The sequence below is a fragment of the Aquila chrysaetos genome, chromosome 2, assembly GCF_900496995.4.
Source record: "Aquila chrysaetos chrysaetos chromosome 2, bAquChr1.4, whole genome shotgun sequence".
Taxonomy (NCBI): Eukaryota; Metazoa; Chordata; class Aves; order Accipitriformes; family Accipitridae; genus Aquila; species Aquila chrysaetos.
In genome coordinates, this window is record NC_044005.1 from 28,754,558 (window position 1) to 28,777,736 (window position 23,179).

Consider the following 23,179-nt stretch of genomic DNA (forward strand, 5'->3'; position numbering starts at 1 on the left):
GTTCTTTATAGAAATACAGTTCCGTTAACTATTTTTTAATGGAAAAAGCAAAGGTGGCAGCAGCCAGTTGAGTCCATCTGTATTTCAGTGGATATATTGTGCATAATATATGTACTGGTTACTTAGATTATTATGAAAATTTACCCACAGCTGTCTCAGTGATGAAAGCTGGATATCCACAAAGAGAAGACTGTATTTTAAGAGGCGACTGTATTTTACCTTCCCACTGAATGAATGTTTAATATGGTATGCAGATAGAGCAATATTTGAAGAATGAAGTTTTCTCCTCTGCTTTAACTCTCTCTAGTGTAATTTAAGTTATTGCACAACATTTATAAAAATACACAATATATTAATATTCTATGAAGTATATGAAATGTCACACCAGGCTTAATTTTTTTTTTTCCACGTTCATATTCTGAACATACCTACAGCATGTGGAAAGCATTCTGGAATAACAGTCAGAACTTTATTGTTGCCCAAGGAAAACAGGTAAATTTTCAAAGATCAGAACTTTAGCTCTCTTGGGATTAAAGTTTAAAGCAAAAATAACTGGCACAGAGTACTTGCCACTGGATACAGAAATGTAGAAAGGGAATTTGTTAATATTAAATAATATCTGTGTTTGTAGCACCACCACCAGTATACCTATAAAGGAAAAAAATGCTTCAGAACAACAATGTAAACTTTACCAAGAGCCATATTTTACATTCATTAAAGCAGAAATTAAAGACAACTTCCTCTTAAAAAAATTACATCATCTTGGGGCCGAAACTGCCGGACACAAGTGAGCCGACAATGACGGTACAATTCTGTTTCTCAGTGGGTTGTTGACTGACAAGGCTTTGTAAGCATCTCTGCACAGGTTGCACACTAACAGCATTTTCCGCTACAGTTTTCAGTTTTGTTCAGATATTTTCCACCCATTTCTGTTTGTACACTTAACAAGAATGTGGTGTTTCATGAATCTGGGAGGCTGGGTATAGCTGGGGAGAGTTACTTGGCTGGATTTCTGCCTTTGAATCTTCTGCTAAAGAGATAACTGTATTTCATGAGATGTTGAAGCCTCCACTGTAGGCACAAAAACATGATGAAAAAAACCTTACCTAAACGTCATCACCTGAAGCTATCACCCCACCATGCAAAGACACATAAAATAGCTAGAAAGTCACCTTTTTAACTTCAAAAAAAAAAAAAAAAGTAGAAATAAATGTACTGGAAGGTGAAAACAAATGCTGTCAAAAGCCTATATTTACAAATGGCTAAAAACACAAAGGTACTACTACTGCCTGACAATGGCGACATGCCAGAAGAATCTGAGAGCCGTCTATTGCCTTGGTTCTGTATTAGCTTACCAAAACCCAACAAAACAACCAAAAAGTGATCTCTTAATAGTGGTGGATTGTATAACCTCGTCGATGAAAGGGTTGTTCTCTAGGCAATCGGCAAACGCCTCCCATTTAACCGCCTTTGCTGATTCGAGGCATAGCAGAATTTCTGTGGTGATTTTTCTTTATTGATTTTTACACAAATCTTAATAACAATTGCACATTTAGAAAGTCTGTGATGATTAAGAATAAATACATGTGGTTTGACCAGGAGAGAGTGGGACAAGGCTCCACGAGCCCTTTGAGGGACACAAGGTCTTTACTTAAAGAGCGCAACACCACACTTCCCTCAGTTTCTGATGTTGTCTTCAGCTCTTTCGATCCCAAAAGCCTGACGGGAGACAAGTCACGAGGAGAAATGCCAGGTTATCGCTGGCACAAAGAGAGCAGTCTTGAGCCAGGCTCAGGGGGCGACCAGCCAGCGGGCTCGTGGTGGGCCTGGACCGGCTCCTGCATCAGAGAGCAGAGGCCGTGACCGAGTGGCTGCCCTCCCTGGCCGTCTGCATGCCCTTGAACGCCAGCGAGGCAGGGATGTCGCAGCCGTGAGGGGACAGCGGGGTGCCTCCAGCGTGCTGCCAGCCGTGGCTCGCCATGTAGCCGGACGGGGCAGCGCTGTACGTCATGTAAGGTGACACTTGGGCTGGTGTGGCGTAGGGAGGCATGGCTGGTGCTGACACGAAACTGCTGACGGCTGGGAGGCCGTTGGGTGCCTGAAAGGAAAGGGAAAAACGTTTCTAAGAGAGTAAGACACAGCGGATCTGCTGTAAAAGAAGGTGCCCTCAGATGCTGCTGGGGCTTTGTACGAGGGCCAGGGCCAGTGGGGACACCCAGAGAGCTACCCATAACCACTTCCCTGGATTTCAGGGGCGCAGTGGCCTCCTTGCGCTTTAAGACCAGCTACCTCACATCAGCCCCGCACACCTCTCCCAGCGGCCTGTCCCAGACAGGGACCAGCAGCAGATGTTTAGGGAACACACACTGAGAGCAGGGCAGGAACCGCCAAGTCCCCCCGTATGCCTGCCTGCCTTCCCCCAGGCTGATGTTCATGGACTCCTTAAGCACGTGGTCGCATCTAATCATTACATTTGAGAGCTACTGCTGGCGGTATTTGTGATGAGTTTGTCCCGTCCCTCTCGCTGAGCACCTTCATCCTCTTGGCAATGAGTCCTACGGGTTGGAGTAGGTGGGCTGTAATATTTACCCAGCCTTCCCCAATTTCGCATGGGGTGTTGGCCACTGTGGCCAGGCTCTGGCAGGTAGTGCTGTGGCAGTTTAAGCTGGGTGTGCAGTGACCATGGCCACACCAGCGGCAGGAGAGATGGTCCCATCCCAGCGCCTCACCCACCCCAGCCCCGAAGGAGGGTGGGCTCAGCCCTGAGCTGCAGCGGGCAGGTGCGGGCGTGGATCCCGAAGCAACGTTCCCTGGAGCGGAGAGGTAACGAGCAGCTGGGGGAGGTGGGGACATCTTGAACTCTTTCGTAACTGTTTGCTCAGAGCATGAGTCAGAACTATAGTAATAGTAGTATTATTATTGATGATGTCTTTTAAAAATCTGTTTTCTAGGTACTTGGGGATATAACCTTGCAAATGTTCTTTGCTCACAGCTTCTCCTGGTTTCAATAAGGCTTCTGTGCACAAAACAATTGCGGGCTGGGTCCTTTCCTGTGAGCTATTTTCCTAGGTCCTTCCGTAGACTGGGAAGAAGGTTTCTATTTAAATAGAGAAGGGAGAGTCCTTCAGTCTGCCACGATAGTATTTCACAATGAATGACTCCTTATTTAAATAAAAAGTGTTTGGTGGCTTATTTCACACCCTGCAAATGCTTCTTCAGCAGAACAGGTAGAAACCAACATCATTTATCTTGCTTAAGTTTCAATTTGTGTAGTGTTTATGTTTTAGGATTTGGGTTGGTATATTTTCCCAGAAATGTTTCCTATCTGAATATGAAGGAACAGGTATCGATTCAGCAAATCATGTAGCATCCGCCATTTTTAATCACCTGGTAGAACCGGACCTAACCTGGATAGTGCAGAGTTAAGAAAAGAAACAGACTTTTGCTTCTGCTAAAACTTCACATGATGTTAACATTTCACTTGTTCAATTCCTGTCTGGATTGCACCTGCCTAAATTTCCAATATTTACCTCCATAAATGGCACTGGCCTGGTTTCAGGCTCGTGAGTCGCCTACCCATTTAACTCACAGTTCCACTGGCTGGACTATCCTCTCATTGCCACTTGGGAAACCAAGCAGTAATCCTGCTGGAGTCAATATAAATGTGTACAGCAATCTAAAACAGCAGGAGACACTGATGGGATCCCAGCCACAAGCCTCCAATAGGTATATTAATTAGTACAAAACATACAGCTGCAGCAGCAACATAATTGTCATTCCAAATCCATAAACACTGTGTTGAAGCTAAACTTGCCTTATTCTTTTGAAAATCCAAATATGTGACCTGACCTTCAACTCCAATTACACGTCCCCTACTGTGTCTCAGAATTACACTTCAGCCTCAGCTCTAAGTATCAGTGTTTGCAACAATACTAATTAATACAAACCCTCAAATAATTGCACTGTAAATTAGTACACTTCTTAAATCACATGGAAAATTATTTCACTGAATTCACTAGAAAGTAAAAAGCGTGACAGGCCCTAAAAAGCTGCTGTTCTCCAAGCTCCCTGCCTCTTCCAACATGTAAAGTGCCTTTCAGAAGAATGCGAAACAAGAATGAGCACCTCTGTTTTTTCTAACAAACAGCAACAAAAAGCTTTGCACAGAGGCAGTAGAGCCATTTGAGCCAGGCTGTAACACTGGGCCATCAAGAGCCACAACCCGAAGGTACCCTGCACAGAGAAGTACAGAAATCCTGAAGGGGTGCTGGAAGGAGAAAAGACCTGGGGCAAGTCCCTGAAGAGTCTCATAGCCATTGAGCACAAACCTCCAGCCTCTGAAGCTCAGAAGAGGTTTTTTTGGACTCGTGAGGCCACCCTGCTCCTCCAGGCTTGCCCACTCCCAAGCAGGCTGGTGCCAAGCAGCCAGCTCAAGGCTATGCCTGGAAGCCCCATTTTAAGTAGGATTCCTCGCTATAAGTGGTCATGTGCCATGAACCCTTGGCTGTGCTTTTGAAAGGTTTCCTCCCAGGTTGCAGAGGAGGCGCATATCCCTCCAGCCTCCTGTGTTGTCACTGCTCCCCTCTACCACGTGTGGCTCTGGGAAGAGCCAGAGCCCTCCTTTACCACAGAGAAAATGTTTTCCATATGCTGTACAGACTGCCATGCTGTAGGATGCTCTCCAACTGCTGGCACTTCCTCTCAGAGGTCTTTAGAAAAGGCAGATGCTCTAACAGCCTCTCATCTGAGGAAAAATAAGACTGTTAATGCATCCTTCAAAGTTGTGCATAGTGCTGCATTATGCCAAGGTGGAATACTGCTTGATGCAATCACTTTGCCAAGCACCTCTCCTCACCCCACCATCACGGGCCACAAGTGCATGGGTAGAGAAAGGCAACTTTTGGTCCTCAAGAAATTACTTCCTGCTATGTCCAATGGTGTGTCCAGGCAAAAAAATTCCTTGGAGGGGATGACTGTGTCTGCACATGTAAATAAAACAGACCAGGGCCAATTCTTTGGCCCTGAGGATGAGCAGCGCCATGGAATTCCCAGCTGCACAGCTCACCTCTCTTCTGCTAGAAACAGCGTGTCCTCATCCACGCAGCCTGTCAGGCAGGGTCCCTGGGCCATGCCCTGCCCGACCCTGTGCTGGGGCAGTGTCTGGCCATGTGCTAAGGGGCACGGGCTAGATCTGTGCCAGGCAATGTGCCAACAAGCCACCTCTTTGTTGTGCCACCGATGGTCGAGCCCATGTCCTGGCCTCCCGCAGCTCCTACGGCCTCCCGCAGCTCCTACAGACAAGGCTGCCAGGGGTTTCTCAGCAACCAGAAACTAATCACTTTTTGCATGATTTGGGGCAAATCTGAGCTCCTGAACAGCTCACATTAATGCAGACATTGTTGATAAATATTTAATACAATCATACGTATGTTCCCCTACTTCTATTTATCATTGTGTGGCTTTCCTTAGTATGGTCTTATGGCAGAAAGTAAAATGAAAGTCTCTGAACTATAATTGTTGGAGAAGCCCTAGTTTGTCACTGAATTACACTGGAGGTGCTACTTGGGTTGTTATTGATAAAACAGATGGGACTTGCCTAAAGATTCGCTAGTTTTTCTAAAAGCTTAATTTAAAAGCATACCTATCCTAATTTATAACAGAACAACCCTTTTACCCACCCTCTCTTTACTTAAATTACAGCTCCGATAACTGTTGTTTTTACAGTGTCTATTTTGAATGCAAGAAAGATCCTCCCCTAACTACTGAGGGCAGGACATGGAGGCAGTTGTGTAGGGACCACCAGTTGCGACCTGTCAGAGACCACCAATGCTGGACAGCTGTTGTCGCTGCCTTGCCGAATTAATGAATCATTCTTATTTTTGTTCCAGAGCTACAAAGCTTCACTGCTCAAAACCATGATGATGTGGATGCCACTAGGTGCCTTCAGCCAAGCAGGTGGCACTGGGATGGGTAAGGACTGGCCCGGCACGGAGCGCCGTTCTGCTTCAGGGGAGATTTGAGCCGTACCTGCAAAGCAGCCAGAGGCCTCCTCTGGCCCAAATTTAAAGCGGAGGGGATGGAAAAAAACCTCACCTTGTGTGATTTAAAACTATGCTATTCAAAAAAAAACCCCTGATTTTCATCGCTGACTTTCATCAGTGAAGCACTTGACCCAATAATTTTAACCGCAAGAGTTTTTACTTCTAAACAGCTTTAGATACAAAGTGTAGGTTATCAGAAGGGTTGAATCTTGTCTGTCAGTCTGGCACTTTTTACAAACATGACGTTCACTTAAAATAAATGGAGGGGATTAAGTTCCATGACCCTGTATATACTGGATGAATAATTCATCCTGCAGTATTTCAATCAGAGGAAATGAACACCAAAATCTAAACATTCATAATTAGGAGTGCGAGAACCCCATGGTGTTTATGGATTTTTAAAACCCTTAGAACTTGTTTTAAGTGCAGAGCTTCTTGAACTTGGTTTTTAAGTTTTATAAATATTTTTTTTCTTAATTTAAACCATTGCTTTTCAAGGGAAATCTAATTTTTTAAAGCAAACAAACAAACATGTAACTCTAACTGAACAAGAACCTCTGCTGTGCAAGTGATAACGGTTCCTGTTTGAAAGCGCTTACTGTCCAGCTTCTACAAAGACCAGAGAGAAACATTTGCTCTGAACTGCTGCTTCTATCAATGTTTTGAGAAAACTGATGGAATAAGTATTTCCAAATTTTAGAGCTGTGTTCAAAGCCTAGAACACATGACCTCCCACCGATTCGCAAATTCAGTTAAACATGTTCTCGCAAAGATACCTGCAAAACAACAGTGGTTGGGCCAGGATCACAAGTTGGGTCTAGTGCCTTTCTCCCAAGTTACTGCTGATACGCACCAGTGCCAGTGAAAAGAATATCCAGGCCAGAATTCAAAACCAAGGTGGACATAAAGTCTTGCTTTAAGTCATATAAAATGATGCTGCTGAAACAAATGGACTCATGTATTTTCACCGGTGAAGGGGTTGGTTCAGTAGTTTTAACGGAGGGAATTTTTAGTTTTAGACACTTTAGGTACAATGCTAGCCAGAGACGACTTTTGTTGTCACTGTTGTTTTCAGTCTGTTTGGGATTTGGGACTCAGAGGGGGTGGATGATGAAAAGCAGGTCCAGAACCAAGCTTATGTGGGATTGTCTTTGGAACAAGTAATTTCTATCAGCTGTCTGGACTCCTAAAAGTCAGAACAGTTCCTCTCCAAACCAGAGGTAACCACCACCACACACACCTTGATTTCTGTTATGAAGGTTATGCTGGTATAATGTGTCATACAGCTTCAGCCTCCTCCCTCCTGCATGGTAAGGAGAGACAGGGCACAAGCTGTATGGACAAACTTCCCAATCAATCCATGTCAAACTATCTGACTTGGGGTTTTTTCTGCCTTGGTTATGTTAATACCAGAGAAACACACAAGCTGGATTCCACTTTCAGATTAATTGATATTGTTTTGCTTCATCCCCTTCTCTACTTTTCCTTCTCTGCCTTTTGCTTGCTAGATATGTGTTCTCTCAATATCAAAATTAGATCACCTCCTGTGACCCCTTCCCATGTGGCTTCTAAATGTTTCAGAAAATGACCTAGAGTCACAGCATTCAAAACCACAGACCTGCATTTATGTTAGTTAGCATTAATAGCAATAATGCAAATGATCTCATTTCAGGTTTACAAGAATACAAACGCCAGCAGATTTGATGCCACAGGTGGATGCCAACTCAGTTTTATAGTCTAACTTCACAGTAAGTGTCCAAAAGAATGTAAATGATTCTTCTTATTTTAAAGTTATTACCAATGATTTGAATCACTTGCCCATTGTAATGTAATTGTTACAGTGTTTTATTAAATAGATAATTATTTCTTGCATAGACTAAGAGTGTATGTTTTGTAGAAGTATTCTAAATGTCTATGAAAAAAAAGTGTTTCTGGAGAAACGACATAGGCTTCAAGCTCGAGTTACCTAATTCACCAGCCCTAATGAGCTTGGACAGTGACTCAGCCCAAACTTCCCTGCTGGAATCAGCAGAAGTTCAGCCTGTGTCAAGACTTGGGGAACACACCTCTGGTGAATAAGGTTGCTGTTTCTCTTGTATTTCTCAATTCTAACAGTGACTTGGATGGAACGAATCCTTCCTGTCCTTGGATCAGCAAGCTCAGCGCGTTGCCTTGATCCTCCAGCACGAAGCCTTTCCCCGAGAGCAAATGAAACAAATCTGCAGCGATATCACAACCGTCTTACTGAGAGCAGCAGCTCCCCAGCAAAGTGGAGTGCTGGCAGTAGCTTTAGCTGCAGGGACGCTACCGTAGCTCCTCAGACAGACACCCTCTCGCTGCTCATTTTTCAAAAGGAAAATCTTAAAACAATTTCTGGACATGCTGCGTCTTTTCTGAATGTCCTGAAAACACAGTCACAGTGTAGCTACTGGAGAAGTCATTTTTTCCACAGCAAGGGAAAAGCACAGCAGGGAGCTGAGCTGAATATCTAGTCCTTCAATCGGAAGAGCAAATTACCTTAAAAACCCAGAGGATATCTCATGTTCTTAGTGACGCGCACATAATCATTAGAAAAGGTTATGGCAACAAGACCAGGAGCAATCAAACACAAACTGCAAACATAAAGGAAGCAAACATGGTAAATCTTCCTTTTTAATTGGAGGTTAAATATGATTTATAAATCAAACCAACATATGGGATCCCAAGGGAAGAGTAAACAAATTTTCCAAGTAAAACATCAGCAGCAGGCCTGTAATGGAAATCTCATTTAGGAAAATGGCATTACCTAAAGATGTAAGTAATGTACCTATGTTTCTTTTAAGGTTTTAAAATTAATAACCTTAAATAATATTTTGGTAGAAACTGTAATTAACTAAATTAGAGCTAAATTCTGAAGCAGCTATTCAGTGCTACAGCATCAATGGGAAAAATTACATGATCCTACACTCATTCAGATCAGTGTCCCACTAAAATTAACATGCCTACGCAGGTAAGTCAGAGTTACCTAAAGAGGAATGATTACAAAAGTGAGCACTGAGTAAATTTCTCCAGTTTATGATAACACTTTTTATTAAAAATCTTTTTAAGAAAAATGTAATAAAATTGCTAAGCTGTATGTGAACAACACAGAGTTGACCCTGCAAATCAGGGTTTGCTGTCTTTTTATCATATTGGAAAAATTTCTTGCAAAAATCTTTTCATATTAGACTATATATCCATATTCTTAGGTGAATGAACTTACTTTACTGAACATGCTCCCCCTTTGATTTTCTATTAATTTCACTGCAAGCATAAGAGAATAAAACAGACCCCGAAAAATGAGGACGTTGCCATTAAGTAATTTTGACATCCAAAAAATCTTGAACAGAAGGGGAAACATTTTGTAGGTAGGATATTACTTTGAAACATATGCCTTTATTTTCAAGAAAGACTGGACAGCAGTAATACATTGGATCTGAGGAGCTTTTAAAACAAGACACGGGCAAGGGGTTTACAGTCAGTCTGTTGCCCAGCTAAGCTGGGTTGATTCCCAGAAGACTGATCTTTGAAAAATGGAAAGAGACCTTTCAAGAACGGGGAATTACAGTAGTTCTCTTTCACCTTAAGTCGTACGAAGCAATACTGGTATTCTAGTTGAAGTCACAATTAAAACAGAGTTATTTGCATGCTTGAGTGCTTTAAGATTCCAAACGTAATTAGTTACCCAATCCTATACAGTGTCTCTTACAAAGATGCCATTTTCTTTACAGTTATTTCTCCTGTTACTAAATTCAATGCATTATAATGTACTGCATAAGAAAATCACAGTGCTTCCTTCTAAAATACTGTTCATTCCCTTAATAACGAGCAGATCCCATTCCCCGTGTTTAATGTGCTTTTTTATTAACTTAAAGTTATTTCCTTTACTTGTAGGCATCCCCAGCTGCACTGAATAACACAGAACTCAGATAATATCGAGTGTTTTAACTATAGTTGCGACATGCATCAAGATCACTCTTAATTATATTTTCTTATCAAACTTTAAATCTCGGCCTCTTCAGGGAAATAAAAACCCAGTTTTGGAAATAGTAATAGTAACTTGAATTTACACACCATCACCGCTCCTTTCCTAAAGGAGCCAGGGGCATTTTATGTCTTTTCCAAAACAAACTACAGCAGAAACAAAAAAAAACCCCTCTTTCTCAGAGACTGAGGAATCCACTACAAAAACAACAGAGGAAAAGAGAGGTAGGAGAAAAAGGCACGATGGAGACAAGGAGGACAGAGGTTGTTGTAAAACCTAAGCGCACTCTGAGGGAAAGGGGGGGAGCAAGGGTTTCCAATGCTGCTTCGGAAGAGGGATGGCTTTAGACAGTTTTCACAGTGAAATGAGACCTACCACATACAGCACACCAAGCACGCACTAGTATGTCCACCTAAAATGTCTCTCAAACGTAGATTTATTGTGCAAGGTCTGTACATTCACCGAATGGTTGCTTTCCATTCATACTCCAGTTTAGGAAGGATGATATAAATGGAAGTCACTGCCTTTCCAGCGAAGGTGCTGGATCTTGTGATATATTCTATTATTTAACAAACCTCACAAGCAGACTACCTCAAAGTGGAGTGAAAACAAATTCTATTTGCTGTGAGCACAAAGCTTGATTTTGATGACAGATACAACCTGAGTCTCCCTTAGACAGATATACTGTGCTTAAGAGGACAAAAGGAAAGCTCAGAAAAAAATCATGCCATATAAGCAAACTCCCTTGAGTAGGAACCAACAACAGATTCCCATAGTTTTAGAACAGATTTGCACAGTAATTCCTCCTTGGTGTTTTGGCAAAATCCGGAGTCAGGCAGGGCACACAGAGACATTGAACAAGCAAACAGGAATTAATATTTGTTCTTTCTGTGCTGATGGTTAAAACTATAATGTATTAGTAAAAGGTTCTATGAAAAATGCCTTCTTAATACAATATATTTAACAATATATTGTAATTTCAATATGGTGTTATTTAAATTAAACTGAGGTTGGAAGAAGACTTATGGACACAGAGACATCAAAGGGATTCTTGATGGCTAGAAGCCAGGCAAATATGGGGTCAAACTGGTAAAGTCCCCACTTTGTCCTCTTCAGGGAGCGCCAAAACAGGGGTCCCCTTTGTCTAACAAATCTCTGATGCTGCAGAGTAGCAATTACTGGGAAGCTGGTAAATTAATGAGGGTGAAATCACAGCCCATTGATTACTGAATGCCCACGGTCATTATGACTAGGTACGTAGGCAATTCCTAAGAGCTGATAAATTGCCACAACAGACAAATTCAAACACACCATACAGTCTTTCTCTACTTCCCACTCTACTGCAAGCACCAGAAGACGGAACAGATCACGTCCTATCTAATCCCCCTGCCCCTGGCACTCTGCTCCTTGGCGGGGATAGGTATCTCCCACCACTCTCACTTTTCAGTCCCTGGTCGTGTTTGTCACGGCGGAGCTCCTGGGGGGTTGGGGCCCTTTGAGCAGAGGGTGCTGAGAGTGCAGTTTGAGCGTCATCATACCATTCACTCACCTCTCTGACTTTCTTTATTAGTTTCATCCGGGTGGAGTGCCCTGAAGCCATGTGGGTTGGTGGGCAGGGCACTGTGTTTTGGCCGTGGAAGCAGGTGGCCAGTAAGAGGCAGGTCTCACAAATGGGGTTCGAATGGGGTGCCATCCAGATCACCTGGGAAGGAATCGGGTGCATGTAGTGGGATCAGCTCATGCCCCTCACCCACAACATGCAATGACATGGATGCCTAGACCTCGAGCAAGCCATCTTAGTGACAGTATTTTAATAACAGGCACTGGTCTGGAGATCCTAATGAGTGACACAGAACCAGTCTCCAAGCCAAGGTCTGAACCCCTGCACCAGACAGGAACTCTGCTAACAATTCTACTAGGTACTACGGCAAGAAAGCAAATAAGCACCTCTCCTCAACACCTTCCCCCCCGGGTATGAGTGAGGAGCGGGAGGTCCGGACCTTTATCATTGATGGATTTTGCACAGACCCATAGCAGGAATCCAACTGCCTAAATCCTGAGTTAGAATACAAGATGCCAAATAAGTAATCTGCTAATTAAAGTTTTCAATAAATAACCTGTGAAGGAGGGTCATGTAATTGGCCATAACATTTAAGGTTACATTTTCGTCTTATTCCCAAACAAGCTACGGTATGTTGTGGGTTCTAAGCATTGCAGATAAAAACAATTACAGATGCTTTGGCCACCGCGTTCATTGTTCATCTACAATCAAAGATCAGGAACTAAATATTTACATTGCCTACTTTTTCTGTGCAAATAATCGTCCAGAATTGCACCCGCAATTATTTGTAATCACTTGCCCTAAAATGGAGCCTTCCCTTTATGTGCTTACAGCACATGGAGCTCATGACCCCTAATCAGAATGCAACCAAAGCACAGGGAGTGCTATCCCAGCAAAGCAAAAAAATCAAGCCACTAACAGCTGATGAAGTTCAGCTGAGACAGAGGTGAAGCGGTTGCTACTTTGGGGTCTGCCCAATATGTCAGAGGAAGACTTCACTCAAACCATGTTCATGAGTCCCTCTGAATTAGGAGGAGTGTTTTCAGCAACTGCGGTAGGTTTGGGATCAGGCCTCCGAATAGTGTACCCTTTCCAGGAGTGAGCTTGCAATAAGCGCTTGCTCTTAGACACCCGCAGTTACAAGCTTTTTCCTTTAATGAGTATCATCAGCTCCCTTTGGCAATGCGTACATCTGCTTCCTGCAATGCACACAGCAAATAATTCTGAAAAAAAAATATTTCCAAAGCTATTTGTCTCTCAACAAATCATACAGACGTACATCAGATCTTCTGCATTTTCATATATGTGTAAAAAGAGACCACAGTTTTTTCAGATTCCACATCCGTGACGTTAGTCCAGAAAGTCACAAGCATCAGATGTCTGAAAACTGCATTTTAAATATGATACATATTTATTAAATGTTGTCATTTCAAATGCAGGGTACAAATGCGTTTGTATTTCAGTGATTTCAGCTTTTTTTTTTTCTTAATGCATCTGTCAGTATAAGCTGCATAATGCACAAAATACTCAGAATATTCATCCTTTGTATTAATAATTATCTGTAGAAGCCATCCCCCCAACACTACATCGAATGTGCCTCTCCATATAAATACGCAATAAACTGAGCTCTGTATGCAATGTGTATGACCCAAAACTGTCAAGCTCTCAGAAAAATCTATTTTTCTTTTCAGTTTCTCTGATTCACAGTTGCTCTGTTTGCAAAGCTGTATGACAAATTTGTGAATACGATGCACCGGGAAAATATAATGCAATTGCTTATGTATAAATCACAACTTGGGACATCAGGTAATTAAAAATGAATAGAAACTTGAAAAGGCATCTCTGTGATTTCCTGGGGAACGTTTGGTACAGAATCACAGTCTGCCAAGCAGAGCTTTCAACTCCCCAAACCCAAATACTGAAGAACATTGCAAACAAAGGCCCCAGAGACACCAGGAAATTCATAATACTTAAAAGTGAAAAATGTTCTACATCCAGAGGTTCAGTTTCATGTTAAACGAGTGTGACTGTATACTGCTGAGGCAAAAATGCGAAGTCTTCCTGCCTCTTTTGTGGAATCCTCTCCTAGGCCGAATTCCCACTGATGTGTGGAGCAAGGGGTGAAATGCAGCCATTCGAACCCATCGAATAGATCGGCCTCGGCTGCCAGCTGACAAGTCTGGGAGGTCAATAAGAGTTTCGCCTGAAAAAAGCCTCCAGGATCCCATGTGTTAAAAAAAAATGTATATCATATAAAAGGTGGGCTCAAATAAATACATTTTACAAGTACAGAAAGACCTTGTTCTTTGGGCTCAATTCTTCCCTTAATGCAGAGGGAGTTTCCAGGGGATTTCTTGAGAAGTAAAATAATATCTTCCATGACTAAGGCTGGGGAACAAGTCCTTCACTCGACTAGTAGCTATGGAGCTATTTGCAAGCTGTAGACAGGTGAACCTTGAATGTTGCTGATGCTTAAAATGCATTGCTGGTGCTTAAAATATATAGCTGATATTTGTTGGAAACAGCAGAATTCCCTATCACTCACACAAAATCCTTTGTTAATGTGCTTCAGAGCACATTCCCTCTGCTCCTGTTGTGTAATTGGAAAGCCTAAGTAAAGCACGCACGCTTGATTCCCTGCTGCTCTACTCCTCTTGTAGGCGCCTCTGACTTCGGTAATACAGACGTAAAACTGAAATATTACAGAACAGTCACTTCTCTTCTCTAGGGGAAATCTGCTGTCTGCCCTCTTAAGACCCAGCTTTTGTAATGAGCTTTGCCCAAAGGAGATGAGGAAAATAGCATTTACCCTGAAATCCAAAGACAGAGCCTATTTCACTGTAGTCCTTCTGACATATAAATTACGACCGTGGCTTCCCTATTTTTCCACCATTCCAGATACGCCTTTGCTAGATTTGCACAAATGAACCAATGTTCTCTCCTGTCCCCTGCTCATCTGTTTACATCCAAAGCAGTACACATTGCAAGAGACTACGAAAAGATCCAAGGACGTCAGAGGCTTTTGGTGAGACTTTGCTGTCACAGACTGTCACCCCAGACTCGCTGCGTTTCAGCAAACGGACAGCTAGTAAGTCAGTGCTACGTGCAGCAAGAATTCAGTTCACAAACTTCACTTTGCACCTGGTTGGAACAAATGTTTTGGCAAAATAATGTTGCAAATACTGCAAAAAATCACATTTTCACATCCTTATTTGACATCAATTTTTTTTGAATACATTCTAAATTAGCAAGGTAGTAAACTTCTGACAGACCAAGCAATTAATGTACATGCGAATGAATTCTCTGCTAAGCAAGTCTGAACACTACATGAATAGACTGGTCTATACTTCAGAACTCTCCAAAGTGAAATTCTATTTACCCATATTATTAAGGGGGGGGAGGTGGGGGGGGGGGGTGGAATCTCCTCTGTGTCTTCTTTTTAGTGAACAGCGTTCTGAAAATGACCTTTTGGATAAATACTCTTTAGCTTTTCTGCCCTTTTAAACTCTCTGGACAATGTATTTTGATAAATGAATTCCATTTTATTAATAGCAATTTGCTCCATTTTTAAATAGCAAGTATGATTAAATTACATTTATCAGGTGACGTTTCAGGGTGAACAAAACTTTAAAGTAAGACTGGTATTGACAGTAGAACAGTGATATATTATGAAGACGAAAGCATAAATACTGAAAGAGTAAAAAAAGATAAAAAAATAGTTTCTAACACCAGCACTGAAAATAACCCGATTTACATAACATTGTTCCTCAGCACGTCTGTTGAGGTAAATGAGATTCCAACAGAGGCAATGGTTTATAGCCTACGAGCCAGATCCTGTGAATATTTCAGCAGATTCGTGTGCAGAAAGCCCAGCCTGGAACCTAAGACAACGCAGCCGCAGTACAGCTGTTCTTAACAGAATAATGATAAGCCATTTCCATCATTTTTAGTAAAACTGCTAACACTTTGTTTCGTTTTTAAAGAAAATTGTGGAAGGATGAATATTAACTCTGTATCTAACTCCATCTTTAACCATGCAGTCATGGCTATGCTACAGTGCACGTTATTTGTGATGTGAAATGAACAGAATAATAATGGCATAATAGAAAAATGTAATACAAAACAAATAGGACAGCATTAAGGGCACCATATTGTACGTAAGGCAATATATGTAATAAAGTGGGTGTTCACTTTTGGGGCCTACAGTATTTCCCACTCTGCCTCATTCACCTCTTTGCAAGTGTTCCCGCAGTTTGCGCTCCACATCTTGAATCTGAAAGGGTCCGATTCAGCTACTCTCAGCACCAACTACGAGCTACAAAAGTCTCCTCGACATGGAATCCAAAACCAGACACAGAACTCGAAAAATACGTCCAAAACCTCTGTCTTTGAATGGGAACACGCTAAACGAAGACCGCAGTTTTTCCTCGACTCCATTATAAGCGTAACAAATGAATGGCCGGGAAGTCAGTGTATCTGAGAAACCTCTGATAGATAGGTTTTGAAATGTTTCCATCGCACGGAAAACAGTTTTCAAAACCTGTGCTTTCCCAACGAGTAACAGTTGAGCCTTTTATAGCTTTTCTCCTGGCATGGGATTTGATTAGCAAGTACAAAGATTTAGACAGAGATTTATTAAGTAACAGTTATATTGTGCTGTAATTAAAACGTAGGAAATTCGCCGTCTACTTAAGCGTTTAAAAATGCTTAATGTAGGAAGCAATTACACCTCATTTTCAAATTATTCCCCTGCCTACAGAGCACGCTGCGGACAGGGTACAACGCGGCTTTGAGGGCGGCGGCGGGACGTGCCCGCTCACACGCCCCGGGGCTGCACGGCCCGGCCCGGCCCGGCCCGGCCCGGGGCTGCACGGCCCGGCCGAGGCGGGGGCTCGGGGCCGGACCGGGGCCGGAGCCCCGGCGGGCGGCGCGGCGGGCTCCGGTCGCCGGGCGGGCGGGCGGCGGGGGCTGGTGCGCGGCGATTCTCGAGTGTCTGCTGGGCGGGCTGTGCCGCGGCGGCGGGGGCAGCGCCGGGAGCCCGGGACGGCCGGGAGCCTCTCGGCCGGGAGAAGGGCGGGCTGGGGGCTGCCGGGGGGGGGGGCTGCGGCGGCTGTGCCGAGGGAGGGAGCGGAGAGAGGAGCGGAGGAGGGAGCCAGGCTCTTTCCCGACGTCGCCCGTCTTGGCGGACTCCGTTTGCAAACCAGAACCGAGGGAAGGCCGGCACCGGCTCCAAACCGAGAGCGGCAGCCCCGGGCGAGGGCCGCAAGCCCGCGGCCGAGCTCAGGGGCCCTGCGCATCCCCGCCCTCCCCCCCCTCTCTCTTTACCTGGCTGTACTTGGCCTCCTGCTCCAGGGAGCTCTTCTCCAGCCCGTTCACGGCGTGCTGGGCCGGGGGGGGGAAAGCTGTTTCGGCCAAGGCTGCTCCATTCCTCCACCTTGGGGCTGGGGTAAGGCGAGGTGTCGCTCACTGCTGGGAAACACGGCGGGAAGGGGGGGTTAGAGGCAGGGGCCGGGATGCGGAGCGCTTTGCTCCGGGCCGGAGACGGCTCCCCCTCCCCACGGGACTCGGTCTGCGGGGCAGAGCTAAGGGGAAGCCCGTCGCTCGCCCGCTACACCTCGCCGAGCCTCCTGGGAGCCCCAGGAGAGGGTGAGCCGGGGAGAGAAGAGAGCCGGGTCGCTCCGTGCGGCTGATGGCACCGATCGCCAGCCGAGCCCGGAGCTGGCCGAGTCGCTCGTCCCCGCGTCCCTGCACCGGCGGGACGGAGCTGCCCCGCGGCACTTGTCCCCCGGGATCTCCTAAGGGACATTTGTGGCAACGGCCTCGTGTGTGTGTGTGCGAGCCCGAGGGCAAACGATACCCCCCGTTAGAAGCAACCCTGACACGGCTGCAGATGAAGCAGGCTCCAAGCCAGTTTGGGACGAAAAAAAGCAAGAAAACAAAACAACCAAAACACAAAAAGAATTAAAAAAAAAAAAAAAAGGAAAAAAGGGAGGAAGATGGGGGGGAGAGGGGATAAAAGTCCTGTTATTTACACGCGCATCAGCCGCGGCATGGGAATACCGGGCTGTTTTGCAGGCGAGCACATTCCCCGGGCCCCGCCAGGGCGCCCGGGGGGGGGGGGGGGGGCGGCTCCCCCGAGCCCCGCCGCGTCGGAGCCTGTGGGGCTGCGGGCCCGGCGGAGCCGCCGTGGGAGCGGGCTTCCCCGCAACACCACCTCGCTCGGCCCCTCGCCGAGGCTGGGGAAAGGCACAAATCTGAAGTTGTCTTAAGAAATCGAGCTCTGTCGGTGAGCGCCCTTTTCTGCTGATCTCACACTTTCCCATGAATAGGGGCTTCCTTTCCATGTCAGCAAGGTCAGTTTATACTATAAATCAAGGGCGAGCAGCCCCCATCTGCGGCATCGGCCGCTCAGCAGTCCCGGCTCTCTGCTGGGAAGGGGGGAGATTTTACGCTGCAGAAAGATGTGTGCAGCTCCGAGGTCTGAGAGAGACGGGGCAGATACCGAGGCACCCGGCAGTACCGTCAGAGGCCTGCCTGCCTGCCTGCCAATGTGGTGTTAATAAAAAGAGGAACTCGCAAAAAAAAAAAAAAAAAACAAACCAACCCAAAACCCCTTCCATTTCTCATGTGATTGTAATGTTCTCATTCTTTTTAATGTTCATTGCCAACAGTACCTCTCCCCAGCACAGAGCAGAGATTGCCAGGCGTGTATTTGTTAAAGTCGACTTAGAAACACATTTGTTTGTGCCAGTGTGGTCTGAGGATAAAGTTTACAGCGTGAAGCAGAGGGCGAATAAGGACAAAACTTAGGTATTTTTGTACGTATGAATGGAAATAAAACATACGTGTGTGTGTATTGCTTAAAAAAATACCACCTTTTTGAGAAAAGAAAAAGAAAATTATTCTGCAACGCCTAAAGGATCAGTTCGCATTTGAAGTGCTGCTGGAACCGGATTGTTGCCGTTAAAAACGTAATGAAAACAGAAATCGCACACACACACACCCCCCTCCGCTAATTGGGAGGGAAGAGTGGGACACAGAGATCGCTGTAGGCGAAGGATATTTTAGACTGTTGTTTTAAGCACTTTCACTGTTAGTTCACTGGCAGAGACCGAAATGGAAAAAATGTCCCTTTCTTTGCGGCAAAGCGTAGCGAGCGGCTCGGAGTCGCGACGCAGTTTCCAGGCGGAGAAACAGAAAGAAGGTGGAAGGGGTAAAAGAAGCAAATCTTGGGGGTTTGCTTTTCCTGGACCACCGCTTCGGAGGAAAACACCGCATCAGAATGAAAGCAATTAGGTGACATTTGAACTTCCTGCCGGAGCAAATTTGGCCTGATTGCGAGAACTAGAGAAAACGGACTTGTCGGTAACGCCAAGGCGGCGCCTGTGACCGGAGGGCGGCAGCGAGCCGCGGCCGGGAGCAGGACGGCGGCGGGGCCGGGGCTGAGCGCGCCCGGGGGCCGCCGCACCCCGGGCCGTTCCCTCCGGCCAAGGTCGCCACTCCTCGGGCCACCACGGCAGCGGTGACGGCCCGTGTGGACCGTTTGCTGGTCCGCCCGCAGCCCACCCCGGGACCTCCGATCCGAGGCACATCCTCCGGTAAGCTCAGCGCCCAGCTCGGGCTGGGGAAAAACGCGAGAGGCTTCCCGAGGCAAAGCACGAAACCTCCTTCCGACCCTCGGAGAGGAAGGAGCCCAGGAGCAGGGGACTGAAACGCTCCGGCCCTGCCTGGCTGCCGCTGCGGCCCCGGGTCCCCCCTCCTCACCTTGGTCTGTGATGGAGCGGATCCCCAGGATGTCCGTCACCGAGTGGGAGGACGGCCACGTCCTGGGCATGGCCATGGTGCTGGGGATTGCTGGCACCCCGGGAGGGGTGGGCACCTTGGCTCCTGCAGCAGCGATGGGGCTGGGGTAGGAGTAGATGTGGTTGTAGGGCAGAGCAGGCTGTGGGGGCGGCTGGTGCTGCTTGTAGGACTCGTAGTGACTCTGCTGAGACAGGTTCCCGATTTTGTTCCGGAGGATGCGGCTGATGGAGCTGACCGACGGCACGTTGTACTTGTCACACACGCCGTCGGCCAGCAGGCGATCCCGGATCTCCCAGGCGAAGATGCCCGGATCCCTTTGTTTGTAGGTCCGGATATGTTTTACCACCGTGGGGGTGGTGACCCGAGGCTTGCTGCCTCCGATAGCCCCCGGTAGGATGGAGCCGGTCTCGTTGTAGCGAGCCAGGATTTTGCTGACACAGCCGTGGGAAACGCGGAGCTGCCGGCTGATGTCACACGGTCTGATGCCCAGTTGCGCCAGTTCCACAATCCGCAGCCTGATGGCATTGGGCAGGGGTCTCCCGTTGACAAACACCCCCCCGAGCTGGTTCACTTCCCCGAAGGCAGGTTCTGCAAGCAAACGCACAAACACACCCGTCGGACACGGCGAATGGCTCAGAAGGGGGCGTCCGAACTGCTCCTCATCACAAGGCAGATGTCACAGCTCGGGGACCCCCAGGTCATTCCACGCACGCTTCTTTATAATAGCGGGATGCCCCCGAAATTGAAAGGCGGGGGCGGGGGAGAGAAATAGGGAAGAAAAAAAAAAACAAAAAAAAAACAAAACGAGGGGGAAAAAAAAAGAAGAGGAAAGAAAGAAAGAAAATCCGCGGCAATAAATGTCAGAGCTCTCCGGACTGGGCATCAAGCATATTCCAAAAAAGCACATTCCCGAGATGAAAAACGAGATCGCCCCAACAGACAAGTCAGCTTTATTGCCACAGGAAAAAAGACCACGAAGAAAAGAAAAAGAGAAGAAAAGCATTTTCGAAGACGTGGGGGAGGGGGAGGAAGGAAAAGTAGTTGAGGAAATTCTTTTACATCTTGGGAGAGGCAAGGGCAACGCGGTGCTTCTGAGTCGCGACTAACTTTTTAAAGACCGTTTCTGGTGCTGTTAGCGCCTCTCGCTTAACAGCACAATTACACCAGGCTGTAAACCAAACGTGCTAAAATGTTAACTGCTAAGATCGGTGTCAGGAATAATATACAGCGTGCCGCGGGCTCCAGCCATCCACTCGGCTGCCATCCTGCCTCGCGCTCGCCTGATAACATTCATAATAAGCCGAGCAGTCGCTGGCTTTCTCTCTTCCCTGCTCCTGACCCTCGGCGTGTTCTTACGACTTGTAGGAACACGAGCAAAGTCAATAAGGGAGCTGCGGCGGCGGCACATGCCGGCGCACGGGCGCTCCCCCGCTCTTGACAGCCCTCGAGCCCTCCTGCAGCTCCCGGCCACTTACCCATTCCTCCGAGCAGGACACCTCTGGGGCTGCCCTAAATCCCGAACGGAGACCTACGCCCGGAGACGGGCTCCCAGCCTCCTGCGCTCCCGGCCGCACCAGCCCCCGAGGCTCTCTGGTCTCCACCGAGGAGGCAGCAGGGGCGCGAGGGAAAAAAGGCTACGAGGAAATCTGCTTCCCGACGAGAGAGCCTTGACTTCTGCATTTCAACCTCAGGGCAACGTGGGCAGGGCTGGGCTGGGCAGGGCGCCGCAGCCCATCGCTCCCCCGAGCCCGCCCCCGGGGGCGGCCCCGCCGCCCAGCCGCCCTCCTAATGGCCAGGGGAGATGACGGACAGCGCGGCGCCGGCGGCCCTTCCGCTCTCCCTCGCAGGCGTGCTCGGCACCTGGGTCCCCGCCACAATAGAAATGGCCATTTATTTCCTACCTGCCCGGCGGTAAGTTGCGCGGGAAGCGCGGGTCGCGCTGGGGCGGGGCTGGCACCGGTACCGGTACCGCGCTAGGGCATCACCCGGCCGGGGGCACCGCCGCCGCCGGCGGGCAGGGCAGGGCAGGGCAGGGCCGGGCAGGGCAGGGCAGGGCGCAGCGCAGCGCCGGGCCGCCCTTCCCGGCCCTTCTCCCAGAGCAAGCGGCCGGGGAGGGGGCGTCGGGGCTGGCGGAGACAGAAGCAGAGCGATGTCTTGACACAGGCGCGGTTGGACCTGGCGGGCGCGGCAGAGAAGTTCTTCCGCGTTTACGGTCCCCTTGTTGTAATAAAGGACTTTCTCACTAACGAATTTTTCATGGGTGGTGCACGAGAAGGCTGCGAGCGGTGGGGCTCGAGTCATTTTTTGGTGGAAAGCGCAAACCGGTCGGGAAATCGGCTGCAGGTTCTCTTGCCCTGGGAGGAGACGGGACGGGGCTTGCGGCGCCCGGGCACCGGGATGCCGGGGTTCCCCGGCCGCCAAAGACCGGCCCCGGCTTTGTTTTAATCCCCACGCTAAATATGGCACGGCGCCTAACTGTAAAATGTCAACGCCTCGCAGCTGATTTCAGCTTTATCAAAGACACTGCTACATATTAACAGTTAAAAGAAAAACAGACAAAGCTGGTAGGAATTAAAGTATGTGTGGGTCACGGCGTGTTTGTGTATGTGGAAGAAGTGTTTGGTTTGGCATTAGGTGTAGGGATCTGTGAGCTCGTGTGTGTGCCTCTTGCATACATCCCACGTACGTCATGTTCCACACAGACATCATGGGCTTCCCAGCTCCAACCAAGGATTTATCATGTTTTCCTTTTTTTTTTTTTTTTCCCTGAGATTCTTTTTTGCTTGTTTTGGTTGGGGTTTTTTTTTGTTTTGTTTTTTTTAATAGAGTCTCGAAGGTACAGGCTCTATAAATTAAATAAAATGTGAATAGAAATAATGTGGTGGCCGGAATATCAGCAAGTAAAATACGAAATTGGTGTCACTGGTGTGTATGAACGCTGTATAAATATTATTTTAATTGAAATGTTTGTAACATATTTTTAGAAAAAATCAAATTAATTGAGCTAGACTTCAGAGCCTGCACATATTGCTACGAACGTGCATAGGTAGGAGTAAGTAGGGTGTTGCAGGAGATCGCCCAGAAATTAATGGCATGTTGCAGACGTTTATGTGGTGGAAAGAAGGCAGTCGTCGTTCTTTCGGAGATATCTCTATTTGATGGGAATATCGGCGGATACTTCTGCTTCCTCCACAGGGATTAAAAAAGACAAAAAAACCCCCATCAAAGCAAAACAACAAAACGAACAAAAAAACCCCAAACGACAAGACACCACCACCCCAAAACCACCAACAACAAATTTTCTATGGCAGTTTTGTGCTTATTTCAGAAACGTGAGTTGCAAATTCAGAATATCATACTTGTAAATTGTGGTGTTTCCTCAACCTAGATAAAATTACTTCTGGTAAAGGGGATCCCCACCTCCCCGCGCAAATGCCACCGTCAGAAAGCTATGGCACGCTGCGCAGCCAATACTGCAGGCATTTGGTGAAGCCAGAATCCTCTTCGGTATTGTGAGCCGACCTGCTTTGGGTAGTTTTAAGGCTGGGGCATTGAACTAGTGGGACCCGGATCCAGCCTTTCATTAAGTTAATTATGTAATTAAACAATGGAAGGGAGTGCGCGTCCGTAAACCTTCCGATCCGCAGTAACAGCGTACTTCTTCCCAAAGCAGAGTCGCTACAGGGATCCCCGACGAGGCGGCCCCCCGGCAGGCGTCCTTCCCCGCCCGGCACAGTCTGGCCCGCCCGCCTGCCGGGCCCTGCCCGCACC

The 23,179-nt window shown here is 47.0% G+C and overlaps 2 protein-coding genes across 7 annotated transcripts in view; one reads left to right on the top strand and one right to left on the bottom strand.

Annotated features, from left to right (window-relative positions):
* SLC25A21 (solute carrier family 25 member 21) overlaps positions 1 to 9,291 on the top strand; it is a 277,428-nt gene extending 268,137 nt beyond the window's left edge. For 5 of the 6 annotated variants that reach the window (XM_030033238.2, XM_030033258.2, XM_041127329.1 and 2 more), the window contains 3 exons: positions 5,889 to 5,970; positions 7,714 to 7,789; positions 8,157 to 9,291. In XM_030033238.2, coding sequence (XP_029889098.1) covers positions 5,889 to 5,970; positions 7,714 to 7,777 — 146 coding nt within the window. In that variant the 3' untranslated portion in view covers positions 7,778 to 7,789; positions 8,157 to 9,291. The remainder of the gene's footprint in view (positions 1 to 5,888; positions 5,971 to 7,713; positions 7,790 to 8,156) is intronic. The other variant, XM_030033249.2, reaches the window with a different exon arrangement.
* Positions 210 to 21,273, bottom strand: PAX9 (paired box 9). The gene is given in 5 exon segments (XM_030033223.2): positions 210 to 2,098; positions 16,931 to 17,005; positions 17,007 to 17,071; positions 19,370 to 19,996; positions 20,884 to 21,273. Coding segments are annotated over 5 exon segments (1,026 nt in total). The 5' UTR covers positions 20,888 to 21,273; the 3' UTR covers positions 210 to 1,843.
* Positions 21,274 to 23,179: the final 1,906 nt, after the last annotated feature.